This window comes from Melospiza melodia, chromosome 3 (genome assembly GCF_035770615.1).
Source record: "Melospiza melodia melodia isolate bMelMel2 chromosome 3, bMelMel2.pri, whole genome shotgun sequence".
Lineage (NCBI taxonomy): Eukaryota > Metazoa > Chordata > Aves > Passeriformes > Passerellidae > Melospiza > Melospiza melodia.
In genome coordinates this window covers 42928203-42949086 of record NC_086196.1, presented here as the reverse complement: position 1 = coordinate 42949086, position 20884 = coordinate 42928203, and the positions used below count along the sequence as shown (strand labels likewise).

The following is a 20884-nucleotide window of genomic DNA, read 5'->3' as shown; positions in this document are numbered from 1 at the left end:
GGAATGAGCAGAAGCATATGGTTTTATGCAGACACAATATGCTGGGGTGGTTTGAGGACTCCTGTCATGCTTGAGCTTTAGGATAAAACTCCAAAGTTGTTACATTCTGTCTCGTCCATAATGCTAAAATGAAGGCGTATGGTAAAGAGATAGATATTTGAAAGGCAATTATGAGACAGGGTAAGGGTAGCTTGACTGTAAGATTGAGAAAAAAAATTAAAATGTACTGCACTGTTCCACAAAAGCAGCAGTGCTACAGTAAAGCCAGCAGAAATGAAGGACAGTGAGAATTTCATTTGCTTTGGTTATGTCTGGAAAAGATATTCTGGTAGAATATCACCCAAACTCAGTGAGTATCAGTGAAAATTGGCTAAACGACTCTGAAAAATAAATTTGGCAGCACATCCACTTCAGTGTCATCACCCCTGAATAAAGGAAACAAACAGGCAGGATTGAGGCAGGATTTCTTTTGACTCATTGAAAGGCCTTCATCCTGTTCCCAGAACTTGACCTAAATAAAGTTACCACTCTGTTTCTGTCCTTAAAAGCTTCTGAAATAGGTGTATTCAAGCAGGGACCGCCCATTAAATGGTTGGATTGCATCCTCTTCCTCAGTCTTTTTAAGTCCTGAGTATTGCTACACGTAGGAGTTGCCAAATTTTCCCCTTCTGGCTGTAAACAGAACGCGTTCAGAGAACCCCAGATTTCTTTTAAAAGCTTTCTAACCTCCCTCAGCATTTCACATTTCTTTTCTCACCACGACTGGCTGGCTGTCAGCGGGAAAGACATAAACATCATGAACACTAAAGCTTTATTTGCAGCCAGTCCTTGTTTGTAGCTGCAAGTATGGCAATTTTCAATGATGTTTTTGCTGCGCTAAATTAAGCCTGGGCTCTTGGGAGTAATTGCAGCGGCTTCCTTTAACGCAGCAATAATCCTTGCTAAAGTCACCATACGTGACGCGCAGCCTTTGGCAACCAGCAGAGCCAGCGTTTAGCAGCGGAGAGGATTTTCCCTCCCCGCTTTAGGAGGCGATCGAGGCTCGGTGCTGTTTGAACTCCCAGCCGCTGCTTTCGGAGGGGAAGGTGGGGAGGAGTTTCCAGCCGAGCGCTGGGAACAGCCCCGACCGACGGAGCCGCCGCTCGGGCCCCGCAAGGGGCAGGGCCGGGGTCCGGGGCAGGGCCGGGGTCCGGGGCAGGGGTGGAGCCAGGGGCAGGGGTGGAGCCAGGGGCAGTGTCCAGCAGCGCAGGGCCGGTGTTCGAGGCAGGGCCGGTGTCCGGGCCGGTGCCCGGGGCAGCGTCCGCGGCAGGGGCAGTGCCAGGGGCAGGGCCGGTGTCTGGGGCAGTGCCCGGGGCAGGGGCAGTGCCAGGGGTGGTGTCCGGAGCAGGGCCGGTGCCCGGCCCCCAGCCCCGGCGGAAGGGCGGGCCCGGGCGGCCTCCCAGCGGCGGCTCTGCTGCCGGCCGTGCCGCAGCGATAGCAGAGCTCCTCGATAAAGCCCGTTCTTTGTGCGGCAGTAAAATGCTGTTCCGCTTCGGCGTGGTGCTGCCCGCCCGGGTGACGGAGGGCGGCGCGGAGCTGCTGCTGGCCGGGTCGCGGCCGGAGCTGGGCGAGTGGGACCCGCGGCGCGCCGTGCCCATGAGGCGGGCGCGGCCGAGCGCCCCGCTGCCCGCCCAGGAGCCCGCGCTGTGGCTGGCCGAGGTGGCGCTGCCGGACGAGGACGCCGCCAGCCCCTTCTGGTACAAGTTCCTGCGGCGGGAGGGCGGCCACTTCCTCTGGGAAGGTAACGGAGGGGACCCGCGCCGTCCCTCGCATGCCCGGCCGCAAGGACGCGCCGGCCCTGCCCGGAGGGGCGGTGCGAGGCTCTCCCGAGGGCGGGCTCTGCCTCTGCCTCTGGCTCCGGCTCCGGCTGCTCCCGCCCCTGGCGCCGCCGGGGGCTGTCCCGGCCGGCCGGGCCTAGCCCGAGCTCCCGGTGCCCCGGCGCGGCGGTGGCCGGGGCTGTGCTCGCAGGCAGAGCCGCCCAGGCTGCCGGGACGCGGGTTCTCGCAAACAAAAATGGTTTTTAACCGTGTGATGGAGGAGGGTGAATGCAGACGGAGGCTGCCTTTCTAGGTTGGTAAAAGTTATTTCAAAGAGTTTCATTCCCCCCCCCCGCTACTTTAGGCATCCATGGTTATGATGTTTTTTTGTGGTTTTTTTTTTTTTTTCCCCAGATGTAAAGAATTAGAATTTAGCATCTCGTACTATGCACTATGGTGTGGGTTGTTATTTTATTTCGCTAGGGTGATATGTCATGATGGCATTTTCAGGCTGGTAAATTTTACTATTGTGATTTCTTAAAGAAAAACACAGGGAGAAGTTAAATTACAGCTTTTCCAGTCTTGCTGTTTCAGTAGTACTTCCAGCGTGTTTTCCTCCTGCTGTGTGATTTCAAATGTGGAATAACTCTAGTCAGTTTCCATGTGCTGTTCTAGTGCACTGAAGTATCTTAAATACAAGAGAACACTCAGACAAGCTGAGTCAAATAAAACTCTAAATATACCTCCTGAGGAATGATCTGACCTACTGAAAGGAAGTCAGCTTGCTTGGTAATTTGTGAGGGCATTTTTAACTCATAGCATAAAAATCCATGTACCAAAATAACACGTTGTAGACCAGTTGCTCTTCACGCGTTTTAAGAATACATACCACACTTCTGAACTCCCTTTCTGTCATGTAGACTAAAACATGCATGTTGTCATAACTGTTGCATTTGTTTCTTCTTCTTTGTGCTAATAAAAGATTTTGTGTTAATGCTGCATTCACAGAAGTTTACATCATGAAGGACTATGTACATCATACAGTAGTGTTTTGTTTAGCAGCTAAAACAAATAGTATATTCTGCCTGTTTTAACCATGTTTTTCTTTTCCAGAATTGCAGGAAAAGTGAATTTATGGAATAAAAATCTTTACATCTGTCCAAGGAAGCAGAATTGGGTCTCTTTGAAGGTGCCAAGTTGTACATAATATGACAATGATACTGGTATATAAAGCAGTCACCACCCTGCAATTATAGAAATAATAGTAGAATTAGAAATTATATATTAGAATTTTATAGAAGTAATGGAGAATAACTACAGAGAATCAGCAGTTGTAAAGTTGATGGTTATTCTCTGGTTTGGAAGTAGTGGTAGCTCAAATTGTTGTCTGTTCCAGGGAGCATGTTTAGGAAGTGTAGTCAGAGTAGTAAACATACTGTGTTCTGGCAGATTTGCAGTTTTAGGATTAACCTGGCTGGCATTTTGTTCTTGTCATTGTGAATTCTCAGGAATTTGAGCTTATTTTCAGTTTAGCAGGAATGATAGAAAGCAAGTGGGCATATCATCTAAATGCAGAAGAGTTTTTTAATTAGTCATTCATATTAACAATTTTTTCCTCAGTTGATATTTACAGGAAAGCACAAATTTGCTTAAACTTTTAAATTTATTGTTCATAATGTATTACATGAAGAGAGCCTAAGGATGTTTTCTTGTTCAATAACTAAGCAATCTTGCAGTTCATTTTAATCTAATTTGTTTTAATGGTTTTTGGTTTGTTTTTTTTTTCGTTTTTTATAACTGTTGATCAATGACAGTTTGGCTGTCATCTGTTTGTTATTATAAAAATCACAACTTGAAAAGACAACTCCCTTCTCAAAGAAAAGAACAGGCATTTTTTGTGCTAAACAAATGCTATGCGTTGTCTCTTTAGTATTCTGCATGTTTAGAATTAAAATGGGCTTTGGGAAACACTTAGCACTTGCAGAACATCTGCAGTTTTGAAGAGATATTTATGAGGGATAGAGGAAAGTGCAGAATGATACTTGCTCTAAGTTTATGAGTTGAGGCATCCATCTGTAACCAGAGAAACTGTAGTTCATGGATATCAGTCTAGTTATGGATGTCAGATGTTTACATATATGGGGTGTTGAAATCATGTGCTGTATTTAAGAAAATTACTTCAGCTTTTTTCTTAAGACATGTATGTGTGTGAGAATTCCACTGGCAGTGCATATTGTTTTTGTGATAGTATGATACCTACTGTGGTACAAATTGCAGCCATTCCAATACAGTGAGAAGACTGAAGGATAAAAGTCGGGGTAGTTATTGCTGTGGGCTAGAGGAGTCAAAGTCACAGACCAGTGCTCTGTGGCGTTTTGTAGGAAGCTTTCAGGCAAGGCTTGGCCTGTGCAGGATTCGCTGGGTCGTTGTGTGTGCCTTGAGGGAACAAATTCCCCTCCCTAGGAGGATGAAGTGGGAGATGAGACTCCCCTGTGCTCCTGAAGGGTCAGAGACTTGGCCCTGCTGTCCCAGGGAGATGTTGCTGGTCTGCACCCAGGGCCTGTCATTTAAAGCCATCGAGTGTTTCTGGCTCAGGTCACATGAGCTGTGTTGGGTTCCTTCAGGGTTGGTACCTGCTCACCTACTGTGAAAGCTGAAGCCTGCTGTCCAGGAGGGTTTGTGATATGCTGTGGTATCTGTGGAAACAGGTTGGTTGTGCTGAGCTTTAGAATCTGGGAATAGGTTTAGAAAAAAACCTAAATTCATGTATGTACCTTTTTTACTCGCAGCTGCACCTGTGTCTGTCTGTGTACTTTGTTTTTGATGTTGATTCTTCAGAACTGGACTTCACATCTCTCAGCTTGGGAGCTGAAAGTATTTGTTCATACTGTCAAAACTAAATAAATACAAGATGAAACTTATGCTTGAGTTTGTTTTTGTGAGTTTATGATGAAACACTCATGTGTACCTTTATCCCCTACTTTCATCTAAATAAACTGTAGGTGCTAATCAAGAAACATGCTGCATAAAAGGACGGGGAATTTACTGGAGGTATTTACTAGAGGTATGCTCCAAACTCTATTTGGAGATGATGGAATACAATCAACTGATACGTTGTGTTTTTGGGAAGGGGAAAAATAAATTTTATACAAAACCTACATAAGCTTGTAGTACCTACACAAGCTTGTACTGTAGTGTTGATCCTTTGTTGCCCACAGAAGCTGTGGATGCCCCTTCCTTGAAGGGTAAAGGCCAGGTCGGATGGGGCCTTGAGCAACCTGGTCTACTGAAACTTGTCTCTGCCTGGGGAAGAGGTGGGAAGCTTGGAACTGATGCTCTTGAAGGCTACTTCAACCCAACCCATTCTGCTATTCTGTGATTTTTGTGTAGCTCTTAATTTGGTGTAGATGGAGCTTGCTTGAAGCTTCCAGATACAGTATGACCAGTGAAAGCTCCAAAGCAGGGTCAGCCTATATTCTAGCAACTTGTGCAGGTGAGCAGAACCTTAATCCTTCCAAAAAAACTCCCATCTCTAGTTTTGGGAGAAGGAGGGAGAAGGAGAGAAAAGGAGGTGTCTTGTTTGCAAAACAAACAAATGATACAATACAGTGCATTTTGGAAAAAATTACATTGTTCAGCTTGTGGTATGTTGTCCTTACAACATTTTCAGTTCACACTCCTGTGAGCCTGTTTATAATAAACCAAAAGATCAGTAAATTTATGAAGTAATAAAGGTTTTCACATCATTGTAATACAATCAGTGAAAATATCAGAAGTAAATTCTAATAATATGTTTCAAGGGTTGAACACCTGATTGATTGAAAACATTGGTGATAGTTAAGCACATTAAAATTTCATTTTTAAAGTGTGTTGAAACTTAGAGCAATCTGACTTTTGGCCTCAGCTCTTTGAATAAAAAAGGTATAACTTCTTAATTAAAAGTAGGGGATTCTTCTAAGGCTGTATGAGAAGGTAAGATCTAGTTGCCATTTGTAATGGAGAGATTGTAACAGAATGAAAAATGCTTGGGGCTAAGCCTTAGCCGGATATGCAAAATAAATTTCGTTTGAGGCCGTTCTAGGAAGTACAGTTGGATACAATATTTCTGTAACTGAGATCCATGGTTTCTTTTCTTTTTTTTTCCCTCCAAAAGCAGTTCCATTATTAAAAACAAACAAACAAACAAAACGAAGGAAAAAACCGAAGCTCAACAAAGCTCCCAGTGAGCCCTGAAGAGTTACAATTCTTCATGGCTCTCTTAGTGCAGATGTTTCATGTGGTGCTCTTCCCACTGGGTGGTGCCACATTCCCTGTGTATAGCCAGCGGCTGCCTGGCGTCCTGCAATTACTTGCATGTTTCATTAGTATTTAGTGTAATCTGTTCTGCTTTGGAAAATAATCCCAAATTTTACTTATTTTCCCAAGCCCAGTTCTGAAGTAGGTGGTGACTAGAAATGGACATAAAGCACAAGCTATGTGATAGTTGAATAATTCTGCATCATAGGTATTTTATTCCTGCAAGGCTGTTGCTTTCTGGACAGTGCTAGATACCTTAACACCTTTCAGATGTGACAAAACTTAACTAGTGGATAGCTTTGAATTCTTCAACCCAATACTTCCTTAAGGAATGGAGGAAAACTTTGGTTACAAAGTGCAGTAGCTCTTTGTGTTTTGTTCTTCAACCCCCAGATGACTTATACATAGCATGCATTTTTGTATAATTAAATGGCATCAAGATTCTCATTACTTTCTGTCTGCTTATCAGCATTAACCAGCTTATACTGAGCAGACAACCTGACATCAGTAAAACAACGCAGAGTGGCCTATGTGAAACTGCAAAATTACAAGAATAAAACTAAATGCCTCTACTTGCAAATACATATTCTCTGGGTTTGGCAGGCATGTATATTTTCCTACCCACAGAGATAATCAGGGTCCAGTTCTGATTTCTGTGAGAGTCTAATTAAAGCCTTTGTGGTTATAATAGTAAATTTACAATAAATGCATTATTTATGCAAATCCTGTATTTACCATTTTTCCTGTCCCTCACTTCCAAGGGGTGGTAGCATGCAGTAGGGCTCAGCAATTTATTTTGAATGGCAAGAAACACTGAGAAGTGATAAGTAACTGGGATGATACTTTGTTTAAAGTATTGCTGTGGTTGCTATTTTGATACAGCTCATTTCCTGCCTATGCTTCTGGTATGACAGAAAGTAGCAATCAGTAGTAGACAGTACAGTAAACAGTGTCAAAGCAAATGGGAAGATAGTATTAGATTATACATTTTGTTGCTATCAGCCATTATTCTCTCATCTGTATTTCCTGTAGTGCTATTTCTACCATCTGTCAGAAAAGAAACTGTCTTATACATGAGGAAGATTTGCTTTTAGTTGCTTTTCTCTGACTTCATCATTAAGTCAGGCATTTGGTTAAAATCTCTTAGTACAATAAAGTTCCCACTGAAAAACACCTGGGCCTGAGATGAACTACAGAGAGAAATAAAACATGTTTTTGAAAGTTGCCTTTAAAAATTCTGATTTTCTTATATCTGATGAAAAAAAAAAAAAAAAGAAAGAAAAAGCCTTGGTGATGAACAGCATTAAGTGTTGAGAATGGCTTTCTTGTAAACCATTTAGTTTTAATTCAGGCATAATTTCAAAATGTAATTCCATCAAATAATTTTCTTAGGATATATAAATAGACTAAAAAGTCTTAAATTCAGCCTGGATTTTAATAGAATTAGAACTTGTTTCCATGGTTTTATGTAGCAGCTCTACCAAAAAGGAAGTTGAAAAGTCTGCTTTAAGTCTGGTAGAATATAAACATGTGGTGTATGATGCACGTGGTTTTCTTCTTTTTGGGTATCTCTTCTTGGCTTGCAAATGCAAGGAAACATTTCTGAAAATCTGACCAGTTAAGGAGTTACTTAACTAGGTGTGGCAAATTAACAATTTTGTCTTACATTAATACTAGGTATTTAAGTAATACAATAAATTCATCTGCCACTTACAGAATCTAAGGGGAAGATGGTTTGCTGACAGCAGAAAAAAATAGCATTAAGAATCCAAGTATGCTTTTCTTAGACATAAGGGTAAGGCTTCATACATGGCATACAGAATTGGAGATATTTGTCAGAGGTGCTAATACAAAGGGCTGCTGCTGAGGGCTTTGCTGAGACTTGAGGAAGGTGGGACTCCAGAGCCTGTGGCAGACTGCAACTCTTGAAAACTTGACCTCACTCAGTTTCAATGAGGTGAACCCGCCCCCACCTCTCCTTTTTTAACAATCAATAGCAATTCAGTCTTGGCAAGATTGAGACAGATCCTATTTCAAAACATCAGAGATTGAATTTTGTTCACAGGCAGCAGGGAGACTTTTGTGACAGAATCTGGTGTGAAGGATAAGTAAATTTAAATATTGTGAGTGTACTGAAGGAAGTTCAGTTTGAGTGATGTGTGATAACAAGACTGTGCAGTAGCACATTCAGATATCTGAAAATTGTATCCAAAATAGGACTTGAGACTTTTCTTCACTGTAATTTTGGTATAAAATGTAAAGAAGCTAGCAAAAACTTATTCTTTTAAATGCTTTATTTTTGAGATTTTTAAAAAATGTTTTCTTTACTTTCTCTTCTACTACTATTTTTTTTTTAATAAAAGTCTTTTATTCCTTGACTTTTCCCTGTTTATCTGCCCCCAGAGTGCTTATAATATTAAACTCTTCCAGGGGAATTTCTAAGCATGAACTTAAGATACTCATTTACCTTGTAAAAGGACCTCATTTGATACAAATGGAATTACTTAAAATATTTAGACATAGTTAAAATTTTGAATTGACACTTAAAGTGTGCTGGTTCATGCAAAACTTAAGACAAAGATTATAGGAGTTAGTCTGTCCTCTGACTGATTTGTGAGTAGGTGATCTCAAAATTCCCTGGCTGCTTGTGGTTTGGGTTGGTCAGTTAATGTGTTTCTCTAAGGTTATCTAAGTAGCCCTGTGGTTTTTAAAGAGATAACAGTGAACTGAGAAACACCCTCACCTTACTGGGGTTTGGAGGTTTGGAAGTTGCATATCTGTGTTTTAGGGTCAGGCTAAGGCGGGGATGAGATACACAGCACCTTTATGGCTGCAGTTGTGCCCTGTAGTTCCTGCACACCTTCCCTTACATAACATAGAATAGAAAAAAATTAAACTTGGAGCAAGGTGTGCAACAAGCTGGTAACTGGGAGAGCAGTGGCTGAGCAGAGATTTGCAGCAAAGAGCTCTGCAGAGACAGTGGGAGAGGCAATCTCTTTCATTTATTGATGTGTTTTTTGTTCATCACTCTTAATGGTGGTAAGAGATTTCATTGACCCATATTTTGTTTATCTTTTAAGATCAAGCTGGTAATTTCTCCACTCTGTGCAATCTGTGTGCAGTCCTTTTCTGTGTCAAGATGAGTCTGTGCTGTTGGCAGACTGTTGAATTGTACTTCTTTCATGCCTGCAGTACAGCTCTAATAAAATAGTAACTGCAGGCTTTTGTGTTTCATGGTTGTGCCTCATTAGATTGAATTTCAGAACATCCTCTTCTAGTCTCTGCTTACCTTTTTCAGTCCTAGATCTTTGTACATCTTGTATCACTTCCTATATCTGCTTCTAGTTTTCACAAAATCACAGAATTAATCAGGTTGCAAGGGACCACTGTGGGTCATCTAGCCCAACTTCCCTGCTCAAGGAGCATCAAAACCAAAGTTTTCCTTTGCTCCATTCTGGTTTCCTCCTTTTACCAGAGCAATTTATCAGTTATATAGAGGTCTTTGGTTTTATTCTTTTGTTTAGTTATTTGTACAGACTTCTTATGCTCCTTTGATCATCCTTCATATGGATTAAACAAGGAGCCATAAACTGCAGTCCTGCAGATTTTGAAAGAGCCCTCTGTGAGTCTTGAACTATAAGTGGGGCTACTTGGTTGCTTTGGTCTCTGGCAGTTCCCTACGTCAGTGGATTCTGCACAAAACCATCTGCAGTACAGATCAACCAGTGCAAAAGCAATGAAAAACTTTATCATTTAATGCCAAGAAACTTATTTTAATCTTTCTCTTTCAGAACAGCACTTTTGCTGTGAAGACTCACAAAGATAGGTTTTAAATAAAAAAAAAAAGAGCCTTATTAAAGGAAATAAAATGCTATTCTAGAAGTTAAACTAGCACCTGTATGTTCTAATAAACTCTTCCAAAATGCTTTTCATCTCTAATTAGGAAAGCCAACATGATCAATTAATGGGAAGATCAGTACCATTCAAATATTTAACTTATCTCTTTTTATGGTTGAATTTTACATATTTTCAGATGGTTGTGTACTTGCTTCCTAATGATAAATAATTAAACCTGTGTTTTTCCACTTGGAATATGAATAAAAATGAGATGAAAAAAAATACTGATATAGAAATGGGTTTAGCTGTAAAATCATGTGTTCGCTGTTGTGTGAGCCCTTTCTCAAAGGACATTTGTGTTTCTTTTCCTTTTTTCAAAGATGAATGGAACATTTGATATTCTGGGCTTTACTATTGTCTCTAGAAACTGAAAAGTTGAAATAGTATAAAAATTGCATTGTTGTCTTATGACATCCAAAATATGGTGGATTTCCTGAGACAGATTGTGCTAGCAGAAACATGATGTGGACTGAGAAAATAATTTTTTCTCATTTTGAAACTTCCTTGTTAAATGCATATTGTGAAGCAAACTCTGATGAAAACCACTTGTGTTATCATGGATATTGCCTGGGTAGTGAAATCTGATCTTTTTTGGTAATTGCAGATTTCCATAATTCCTTTAAGAAGTCCTTCTGAAGACAGTCCACTTTGATCATACTGTTCCCTAAATTAGTATTTATTGAAGATGGCAGCACACTTTCCTTCCTGTATGAAGCTATATCATGTGTGAATATATATGTATATGTTGAAAATATGTTGATGTACATTCTGTTGCACAGATGTCTTATTTCAGTAGGAAAGTTGTTTAATTTATAGATCAGTATCTAACATAAGGAATAGTAAAGGACTAGGCAATTCTCATAAAATATGATATAAATGCAAGCCGCTACTGTTTACCTGATTATTAAAGGCAAATCAGAACCACACCTTTTGAGATTCAGGTCTGACTGTAGGCCACAGCGGGAAGGCTGAGGCTCAGTGGTGCACAAAAATCAACATCAATAAATATTTATTACAGAAGAAAGTGTTTCAGAATGAGATTTGACCAAACCTGTTTGAGGGAACAAATAAAATAAACATCTCATGGCAACTTACTCTTGGCCCCATTTCCATATGTGGTTTCAGGCTATTTAGGGGAATTAATGGTAGTGAAGGTGATAAGGTTACAAGGCAAGGAGGCTGCAGCACTTAAAAAGGCAGAGAGGAGGAAGGTTACAGAGAAGGAAGGAAGGCAAAAAAGGGACAAGAATTAAAGCTGGAGAAGAAGGATGATGAACTGTAAAACTGGCAGGTGGCAGAAGTGCATGCACCTTCACCAGCAGCAATTGGAAATGGGGCAGTAGGAAGCACACGGTGGGTACCTGTGTACCAGGAAACACAGGGCTGGGAGTAGCAAAAAAGCCAGAGATCCATGGTTCAAAACTGTCAGGGCACGGTGAGGGCTGGCAGCTCCCTGGGACTGCAGGGACACCCCACGGGACTGGCTGTCAGGAGCAGGCAGCCTGGGGCACGAGGGCAGCCCCAGCCCCGAGCATCAGGCACCTCCCTGGGGACGGGCTGGGGCTGGGGCAGGACATGGGCCCGTGGGCGTGTGGGGGCCAGGATCAGACACAGCCTCGAGATGGCAGGGGGTGGGCACTGCGATGTGCATGGCTACAAACAGGTGCTGGAGAGTAGAATGGGGAAGGCAAGGTGGGCTCTTTGTGGCTGCATGCATGAAGTCATTAATTAAATATCATAAGCATCCATATATTTTGTCACACTGTTGTATTTGTTGATGTATGCTGTTGTCTTCTTGTATTGGTTACAAGTGGTAAGAGCATGTAAGCAATTATAAATGTGAGATAAAAATATAGTGGTGAAATTTGTAGCTTCTGAAACTTTACTGATCTTGCTTACCTTATTTATAATCAAAATAATCAAAAACTATGTGATGCATAACTGCTCAGCAATGTGAAAGAGAAAATAGTTTTCCGCCTCATATTTTATTTTTCATTTTGGTAAATAATAATACGTCACAATTATGATAAAATGGCCTGCATGTCATCTGGAAATAAGGAGATGGTTTGAGCTTTCCTCTTAAATGTTATTCTTACTCTCTAATCATTGCATTAATACATCTCCCAAAATGCTCTTGCTTTAGCAAATTTCCCTAACTGTCATGATTGAAAACTGGTCATGCATTTACGTGCAATGGGAAAGTGAAGATATTCCTTTGGGCATAATTTTTCTCAGAAATATTTTAACATCATTAATAATGTATAAGTGTAACAGGCTTAAGGAAGCCATAGACTAGGTCACTTCTGATCTGCACAATAATTATTCCTACATGGCAATTATTATTACAGTAAGTATGTAAAGATGATGCTGGGGGGAGCCTGTACATGTACTGTATTTTTGGAGGCTTGATAACCTTTTGGTTGATGATGCAACCCATTTCAATTCAAGTTTCTTACTCTGGTAAGCAACTGGGATTAAAAACATTGTTTCTGACTAAAGCTCACACTATTGCTGTAGAAGAAGAAGAAGAGGTAATAAATATTGGTGGAAAATCATAAGAAAAAAAATCTTGCTTTAAACTAGGCCGTTTAGGGTAGCTGTGGTCATTCACCATTGCAATTGTGACTCTGTGGGTCACTTTGGGCAGCTTCTACTGGGTATGAACAGACTCTCAAAGTGAGACATGCATTGGAAGACAATAAAGTGAGTGTCTATTGGTCCACAAACATAAAAGACAGAGAAGGTTTAATGAACTCCTTGGCTAGATATCCAAATGTGTCTGGTCTGCAGCAGGAATCTGATGAGTCTTTGCTGGCCAGGCAGCTGTGAATGAGGTGGAAGAGGAAATCTTTGCCCTTTTAAATAAGTCTGCCTTTTTTCTACATTGCTGTTTCTACATTGCTGCCACCTTCTTTGGTCTTTGATGCCTCTCCACCTTGAAGTTTTTCCTTTTGAATCCTTAAGCTGGTAGCAAATCCTGTGTCACCAGTCCTACCTTTTTTGGTGGTTTTACCTTTCTGAGTATGCATGGCTGTCCTCTGAACTTTCTCTGAGGTCTTTCCCATATCTTGGCAACTTTCTTAGAAGTCAACCTGAACCAAGGTCAGGCTGCCATGGCATGTCTGAGACACAGCAAGATTGATACCCCTGGGAGAGGTCACTGAGCAAGAATATTAAACACTGAGGTCACATACTGTGAGACATCAAATGAGGAACTTAAATGAAATTAATTATTCTTACATTATAAGTGATTTAGGAGTTTTTAATATTGTGGGGGGTTTTAAAATAACCAATAAATTAAAAATATTTTTAAAATAATCTACAAAATTTTATTTTAATGCTGAATATTTGCTTTGTGGCAGTGTTGCTGTTGCCACTACTTCAGTTGCTAATAATGCAGTTTGAAGAAGCAGGAAACACTGCTCCTGGCCTTGAATGCTCAGTTCAAGTCTCCCTACAGTTTTGGGGTTTTTTTTAAGATTATCCAGACACACAGTCTGCACCTGTCTTTCTTCTGTTCTAGGTAGTGGGCCCCATCATGATCGAAGCTGTGTTTACAACCAGAGCAACATAGTAGATGGAGTTTACTGCCTCCCAATAGCACACTGGATTGAAGTCTCTGGACATACTGATGAGATGAAACACACAACTGATTTCTATTTCAATATTGCAGGACATCAAGCTATCCATTACTCCAGGTAAAAGAATTGTGCAGAGCTTGGCTGGTGTCAAATGTTACAAACAAAAAATCTGAACTGGCATATCTGAAAACTGCATTTGGTTTGTATGTATGTAAGAGTAAACTTTAACAAAGGTTCAGCACCTCTTTGCAATTAAATGTCAGTTTAGCAGCTTCTAAGTTCAAGGATACCCGTACCCTGTATGTGTCTGTTACATTGCATCACATCTGAAAAAGTTTTGTGCCAATTTTAGGCTAGTCATTTTCAAATGCTTGTCTATATACATGTGAAAAATTGCATGTATCTTATGTGTTTGGTTTGGGATAATTTTACTGAAGAACTTGTCACGAGAAACAAAAATAATGTAATCCAGCACTGGAGTTTAATGGTGACATGTTGTCATTCTTGTGTGGCAACCTCTGCAATTAATGACAGCAACTTTTGATGACTTCTGCTTCTGGGCATTTATTTAAAAAATATATTAAAACTTAGACAAGTCTTAAAATGTTTGTATTCCATAGTGTTCACTTGAGTCCACTGTCCCATTGGTGAAGATCCTGGCTTGAATAAGGAGACAGTAAAGGTAGAGGAGGGCACCCAGCCTTTAGGGTGCAGAGGAAGCACAGGCTGTATTTGGAGCAACAGGGTGAGCACTGAAGGTTAGCAAAGTGCACTGAGGAATTTGGGACCCTATGTAGCTTTTCCCCCTATCTCTAGCCAATTGATACAGCAGGAAGTTTTGATAACAGTTGTGTGAATGCTGGCAGTCCTGGTATGCCACATGCATTGCAGAACAGTTAGTTATCCCAGAGGGATATGTATTTTTTTTAAGAAATCAAACCACCTTGTACTTTCATTAGGCCCTCGCATTGTTTTGTGTGAATTTCTCCAGACCACTTTATCAGCTATACCAACCTTACCATGGTGTCTCCTCTTTGTGCTCCTTGTCTCCACCCTCTCACAGGGTAGGAAGGAGAATTGTCTTTTCCTCATTAGACTTGCAGTGTGAGAGGGAAAGATTTCTTCCCCTTGGTATTTTTTGAAATAGCAGGGATTCATAAACACTGTCAGGCACATGTGGGTGTTTGTGGGACCTTTTTCCTGAGACCCACTCAAGTTATATAGTATGCCTGGTTGACTAAAGTGTTATGTGGATCTTAAACATCTGTTTCCAACGTCCTATCAGAGTAAAGATCTTGTTTATTCCAAAGCAGAGATTTGTCAATCCCAAGTAATCTTTGCTTGGCAGAAACATTTCTTGAGAAAGAAGAACAGCTGTCAGAAAGTGAATATCTAAGTACCAAAGGCTAACTTATCTTCCTTTCCAGAGGCAGCAGTGATCCATTTAATGCTGCCTTATCTGCATGACTATGTGTTTCAAAGATTAGGTAAAAAGCTGCAGATTCTGCTAGAGGATATCTGAAGAAAATTTTCTGGGCTGTTAGTCTTTTGCAGATGAAGGTCTTCTCCTTCATTCCCTTCTCTCACACCTATACCTTCATTGAAAGGCAACCTTATATGTACATCATAGTAACTCTTATCTCATTTCTTTGAGCTATATTAAGCAAGCGTTCTCTGTAACAGTCCTGTCACATAATTATTTCTAATACTTTGAAGATATGCAGCCTTAAATGTTTTTTTTAATTACTAACAGTTGGGGGCAGATTCACCATTCTGCTGGTTATAACAAAGCAGCCCAAAAATAAAAATCTATTTTAGATTTTTTTTGTTGTTGTTGGCAGAGCAGCTGAAGTGAGCTGATGAAAATGACTTTATTTTGCAATGGATTTATTAATTCAGAAGAGTACTATGAAGATTAATACAATTTTTTTAAAATACCCATATACTTCCCCCCCCATTCTCCTCAAAGCAAAACCAAACTCAGAAGCAAAAAGTCAATCCTTCTGACTTTTCTGACTCTGATCAGAGTATGATCAGATCATGATTTTCCAGCTAAGATTACTTTTTTCCATGCTGTACTAAAGGCAGCAGTGCTGCAAGGAGCATCATGACCACAAATTCTGAGTCCTGTCACCCCTTGTATGATCTTTACAGTGGTGGAGGCTGGAAAGAAGTGATTTATCAATGAAAACTTTTGATGTGAGCCCGTCCTCTATGTTGCTCCACTTAACAGGGCTGCCATGTGTGAATTAATGAGAAAAGAAGGTTTTCCTCTGTCAAAGGAGGTTCCCACATGAGCCCTGGGACTGATTTTATTTATCCTGTGTTGAATCACAATTAGAAACAGTTGCTCTGAGCTTTGTTGCCATCTTGCTTCTTCATAAAACATGAGCTTCTGCTTTAACTGGGCTGCAGCAGGATGAGAAGAGCCTGCCTCTGGCTGGAGCCAAAACCAATTTTGCACTATGCTGAGGCTGACAACAGTGCTCTGAGGAATCAGATTTTTCTTATTTGATGTAGATGCATCTCTCATAATTTAGTGCACTTACATTTAAACTTTTATTTAGAGAACTCATTTTGTGTTGGTCATTCAGGTAGGAGAATATATAATGTGGTTTTTAAGCACAGCAGGAGCTGAACTAATTTCTTGTAAATGTGAAATGGAGCTTTCCCGCAGCTAGGAGTCATGACTGATACCTTTATGGCATTAATATTCACTTGGTTTGGAGATGTAATGACACCTTTAACCAAAATCTGATTCAGGAAAAAAAAAAAAAAAACCCACCAAAAAAATCAGTTTCTCTTTTGTGTTAGATATTACTACAATATGATGGCTTCAAATTACAGGAGAGTTCACTTAGGATGAAGAGTTCACTTAGGATGAAGTAATTTTCCAAAGTAAATTAGAATTATTGTAATCTTTTCTGAGAGTAGATGACTTCAGAAAATTTGTGAATCTGGGCCATATTATCTCTGTTTCAGTCCCATCTGTGAAAGGCAGAAGTTCCTAATTTGTAGATGTAGTATACCTTATTATTTGTATAAAAACATCTGCATTTCTCAGAAGAAAGGCATTACATAAGAGCAAGAGAGGGAAGGACACCTGAAATTACAAAATCCTTAAATAATATATTGAAGACAATGATGCTTGATGGCAGAATTAGGTGCTATGGAAATGACTATCTCTGATAGGAAAAGCCATCTAGGTAGTTTCCTGTTTCCAGACTAATTTTAGGTGTGTGCTTTTTTTGAGTCATACTTCTTAAATCTGACAAAGAAAAATAATTTTTACATGCTTTGCATGTAAAATGCAGATAAACTGGAATGTGTAAGTGAATTCCTCAGACAACAACCTCTGTAAGTGTGGTATTGTATGGCTGTTAAACATTTTGGCAGAAAATACACAATTAGCAATCCACAGTCAGGGGAGTCACTACATGACAGTAGCCATGGGTCCTGAAAACATTTTTTTGAGGTACAGGTTTCTTTAGTACCTTTTTTGCATTTCAAAAATATACACATACATATATGCTGTTAAATACTAATATTTCATGTTTATGGAGTGATTGGGAATTTGACAAATGTGTTGCTATCATCAGTGTTTTTTTTCCCTAAGACAAAATTAAGGTAACGATACAATAAAATTTACTCCCAGGCTTGGAAATATTATTTTTGTTTCTCAATGGTTGCAAATGAAATACAATTTATGATGTAGTATGTACAAATGCTTTGTGGCTTGTTGGTGAGACAGTTTCCTACAACACTGCCAGTAATACAGGTTATAACCTAAGTTAGGTGTTGAGTGGGAATGATCAGGAGAGTCACATAAGATGTGTGTCCCTGCTTCATTGTAAATGTTAATGTAGATAGGTGAGTGAATGAAGAATGATCCAGGGCAAAATAGAAATGCCTCTTTTTTACCTTTTGGAGGCACTAGAGCAGTATTTTGCTGATGGAGCACAGAATTTCTTTCTATGGGAAAAATGAGCATTTACTTGATTGATATGCATCTTTAATTAGGTGGTAAACAAGAACTTGGTTGAGTATATTTGGTTCAGTATGAAATTAGAATTGCCTTTGAAAAAGATACAACAGAGAGCACTTTTTCTTTTTTTAGTCTTTAATTTCTCTTTTCTGGTTGTAACTCATTCACAAAATAAAATGCCTTTCTATTATAAATATAATTCTTAGCTATTTTTTATTACTGAATTGTAAAAAAGGCTTTAAAGAGTAAGCTGTCACAAAAACCCCCTAGAGTGCAGTGACATGTGCTACCATAATAGAAAGCTGCCCTGATATTTTATGCCTCCATTATGAATTAAGAGAAGAGGTGATGATGTCTACAGAGATTACCATAATTAACATTAAAGGCTGAGAGCTAACTGTCCCCTGTGCCTAAAGAATACTTGTGATATTAGAGAAAAGAATAAGAAATAATGAGCTCTGGAACAAAATTCATTGATTGTATTCTAGTAAAATAGTCCTGATCAAAAGGACTTAACATCAATAAGAGTTCATCCTTTGATTTCAGTACTTGGGGTTCTAACTGTGAAGTTATCTGCTCATTTTATACATTAAGTAATGAAAATATTCGAAGGCACATTTTTTTTATATGTTTATCCCATAAACTAGGATATCTGACTTCTCCTTTGAATTGTTTTGTTGTACTGAGCTATAGTCTGAAACTAATATGAATTGGAACCATTGTTTACTTACCAATGGGAATCACCTTTTATAGAATGGTTCAAAGGTTAATTTTATCTTTTGTCCTTTGTGTGTCTTCATTTTTTTCTACATCACCCCCAGCTGGAGCTGGGAAATGCTTTTACTAGCCTCTGTTGTGAAGAAAATGGGTTTCAATTCAGCAGAAGAAGTGACATTTATGCAATTTTTTATTTGAGTTCTTGAAAGTGAGGAGGGAGTGTGAGACAACAGGACCAGAAGTGAGAAGGCAAATGATGAGGCTAGAATTTGATTTAGTTTTGAGATTTTAATCCTTACTTGTTTTCATGTATGTAATTTGGGTGATCTCTGTGTTGGCTAATAAATGCATTTTTCTTCCTCATTTGTTGTCCATCCAAACACCAAGCTTCTCCTTTTGTGAACTCCCCACACTGTGCCCTTCATAATAATGGCTAAAACTAGGAAAAAATATTCTGTTTTTCTAAGTTTTGTGATCTTGCTCAGGCAGGATGGCACTCAGCTGGGATAGCTCAAGCCAGGCTATTATTGAGTTAGCTACAAATCTCAGTCTTGTGAACTGTGAACAGAAATGGAGTTAGGATGTGCCAGCAGTGCAGTCACATGCCATGGAGTGGAATACTGTGGATGAACTAGATGGCAGGAACTCTCTTTTCAATTATTTTGATTTTTTGAGCATTAGCAAGTAGCTGTTGCCAGCACAGCTCTGGTTCTCTGGCTGTGACCTACTGCCTGAGCACCCAAAAGGAGCTTGACATGGAAACTCCTGGATGTCCCTCATTTCTAATTGCATTTCTTGTGAGTGCTGTGGTAGCAAGGGAAATCTGCCTTTAGAAAAGGTGATTTTGCCAGAAGAAAAAAAAGTCACCGAGATTCTAGATAAAGATTTTTACATGACTGTCACCAGCATTTGAAGTCCCAGTATTACTTCCACCTCCAGTGACTGGTCTGTCAAACCTGATGAATGGCTATTAGCCAGCAGGCTGCCAGGTTTGTTGCTTTCTTCAGTGACTGAGGGGCACAAATTTTTGGCTGGGCATTGGGATGAAGCTGAAGTAATGTCTGATGAACAGTACACTACCTATGTGAATAAGCTAAAGAAAATCTTAGCATGGTGTCTGGTTAGTCTTGTGAGTTTTTTCTGGAAGTTTTTTTCCTGTAGTTTTCTTTACCATTCTGCCATTCTTATGTGGTTTTGGCATTGGGTGTTTGAGAATTTTTTATTTAGAAAGATGATTTTCTGGAATGAGTATTTTGTTAGTAAAATGGCAGCAAGCACAGTCTGGCTGTTGATGAGAAGATGAGGCCTTTAATCAATTGGCTGGTAATAGGTAATATTTACTTAAAACCACTGTTGATCTTTAAAATGGATCTTTTCATAGGTGTGCCTCTGCACAAAATGATTTACTTACTTCTTAAGAAAAACTTACAATTCTGTGTCATTCTGGGAGAAAAAACCAGAAGGGATATTGGGAACCCTCCATGGAAAAGGCTGGAGGAGTAAACGTAGTTCTGTTTTTCTCTGTAGGATATAACAGAAAAATGTTGATAGTCCAGTAAGTATGAATTTTATGTGGGGTATCACTGTTAGGGAGCAGAAACTATTGTTGCTTCTAATTTCTCTGTGTGTTTTACTGTGTCTCCCTGCTGCTTGTTCGTATTTATTCTGGAGGTTTTCAGCCCTTTTTCCTGCCTCTTTACTCTTTGAAATTCAGGCTGTCAGTGAGGGAGTAAAGTTCTGTCTCCATTGGAAAGCAATTTGCTGGTGTTGCTGGCTGTGAATGAAATTGACTGAGATTGTGAAATCCCGGGCAATTTAGCTCACAGCTGGGATGACAAGGAAGGGGCAGCGTCACTCTCTCACTGAAGATGGTGTTCCAGTTGTCTTGCAGATATTCATTTCCTCCTGGCTTTTACATCCATTTATTAGGTGCTGGTAATTGCTGGCATTTCTCAATGCAGTTTATCCAGAGATAGCAGAACTCTTTCTGAAAAGCAGAGATTGTGTACACATCCTAATTGGTATTTTGCTTACCAGGAGGGAGTAAATTCAGATTGCTGGTTGTCGTTGGAAAAACTTCACTAACACAACTGTAAGTTACACCTGATGAAGCTGTTGAACCAGAGGTGTGTGCTTGCAGAGTAAACCCACTCTGCCTCCCCTTCCTGTGATTTTTTGCAGGCACAGCTCCTAGGGCAGACTGGCCCAGCCACCCTGAGGTGACTCTTGCAGAAAAGAAGCCTCAGAACAATTGAGTTCTTACTCCCAAATGTGGAAAGTGATACCATCAGGTGTTTTATTATTACCAGATGGTTTGGTGTTTACTTACCTGCTCAGTGTATACTATATTTCTGAAAGAGGTGATCTGAAAGTAAAAAAAACCTGAAATAAACAACTGCATAGTTATTTCAAAGGAAATGGGAAAACATTAAAGATACTTCATTTGAAACAGTAGCAAGCTATAGCTATCAAGTTATGAATGCTACCTCCATCTTGAATAATTTTTGTAAATGCTGAGAGATATAAATGTAAGTTTTCATGCTTAAATGCTCCAGATATTTACAAGATAATTTAAAAAATGAATCTCCATGTGAAAATATGGAGAGTCCTAC

General features: G+C 39.9%; 1 protein-coding gene across 7 annotated transcripts in view; it reads left to right on the top strand.

Moving 5' to 3' along the window:
* EPM2A (EPM2A glucan phosphatase, laforin) overlaps positions 1–20884 on the top strand; it is a 48082-nt gene that overhangs the window by 10764 nt on the left and 16434 nt on the right. For 3 of the 7 annotated variants that reach the window (XM_063151523.1, XM_063151519.1, XM_063151520.1), the window contains one exon: positions 13513–13687. The exons of 1 other annotated variant lie outside the window; for it this stretch is intronic. In XM_063151523.1, the coding sequence (XP_063007593.1) occupies positions 13626–13687 (62 nt within the window). In that variant the 5' untranslated portion in view covers positions 13513–13625. Of the gene's footprint in view, positions 1–1434; positions 1781–1973; positions 2110–13512; positions 13688–20884 lie in introns of those variants that run through there. 3 more of the 7 variants (XM_063151518.1, XM_063151521.1, XM_063151522.1) reach the window with 3 other exon arrangements.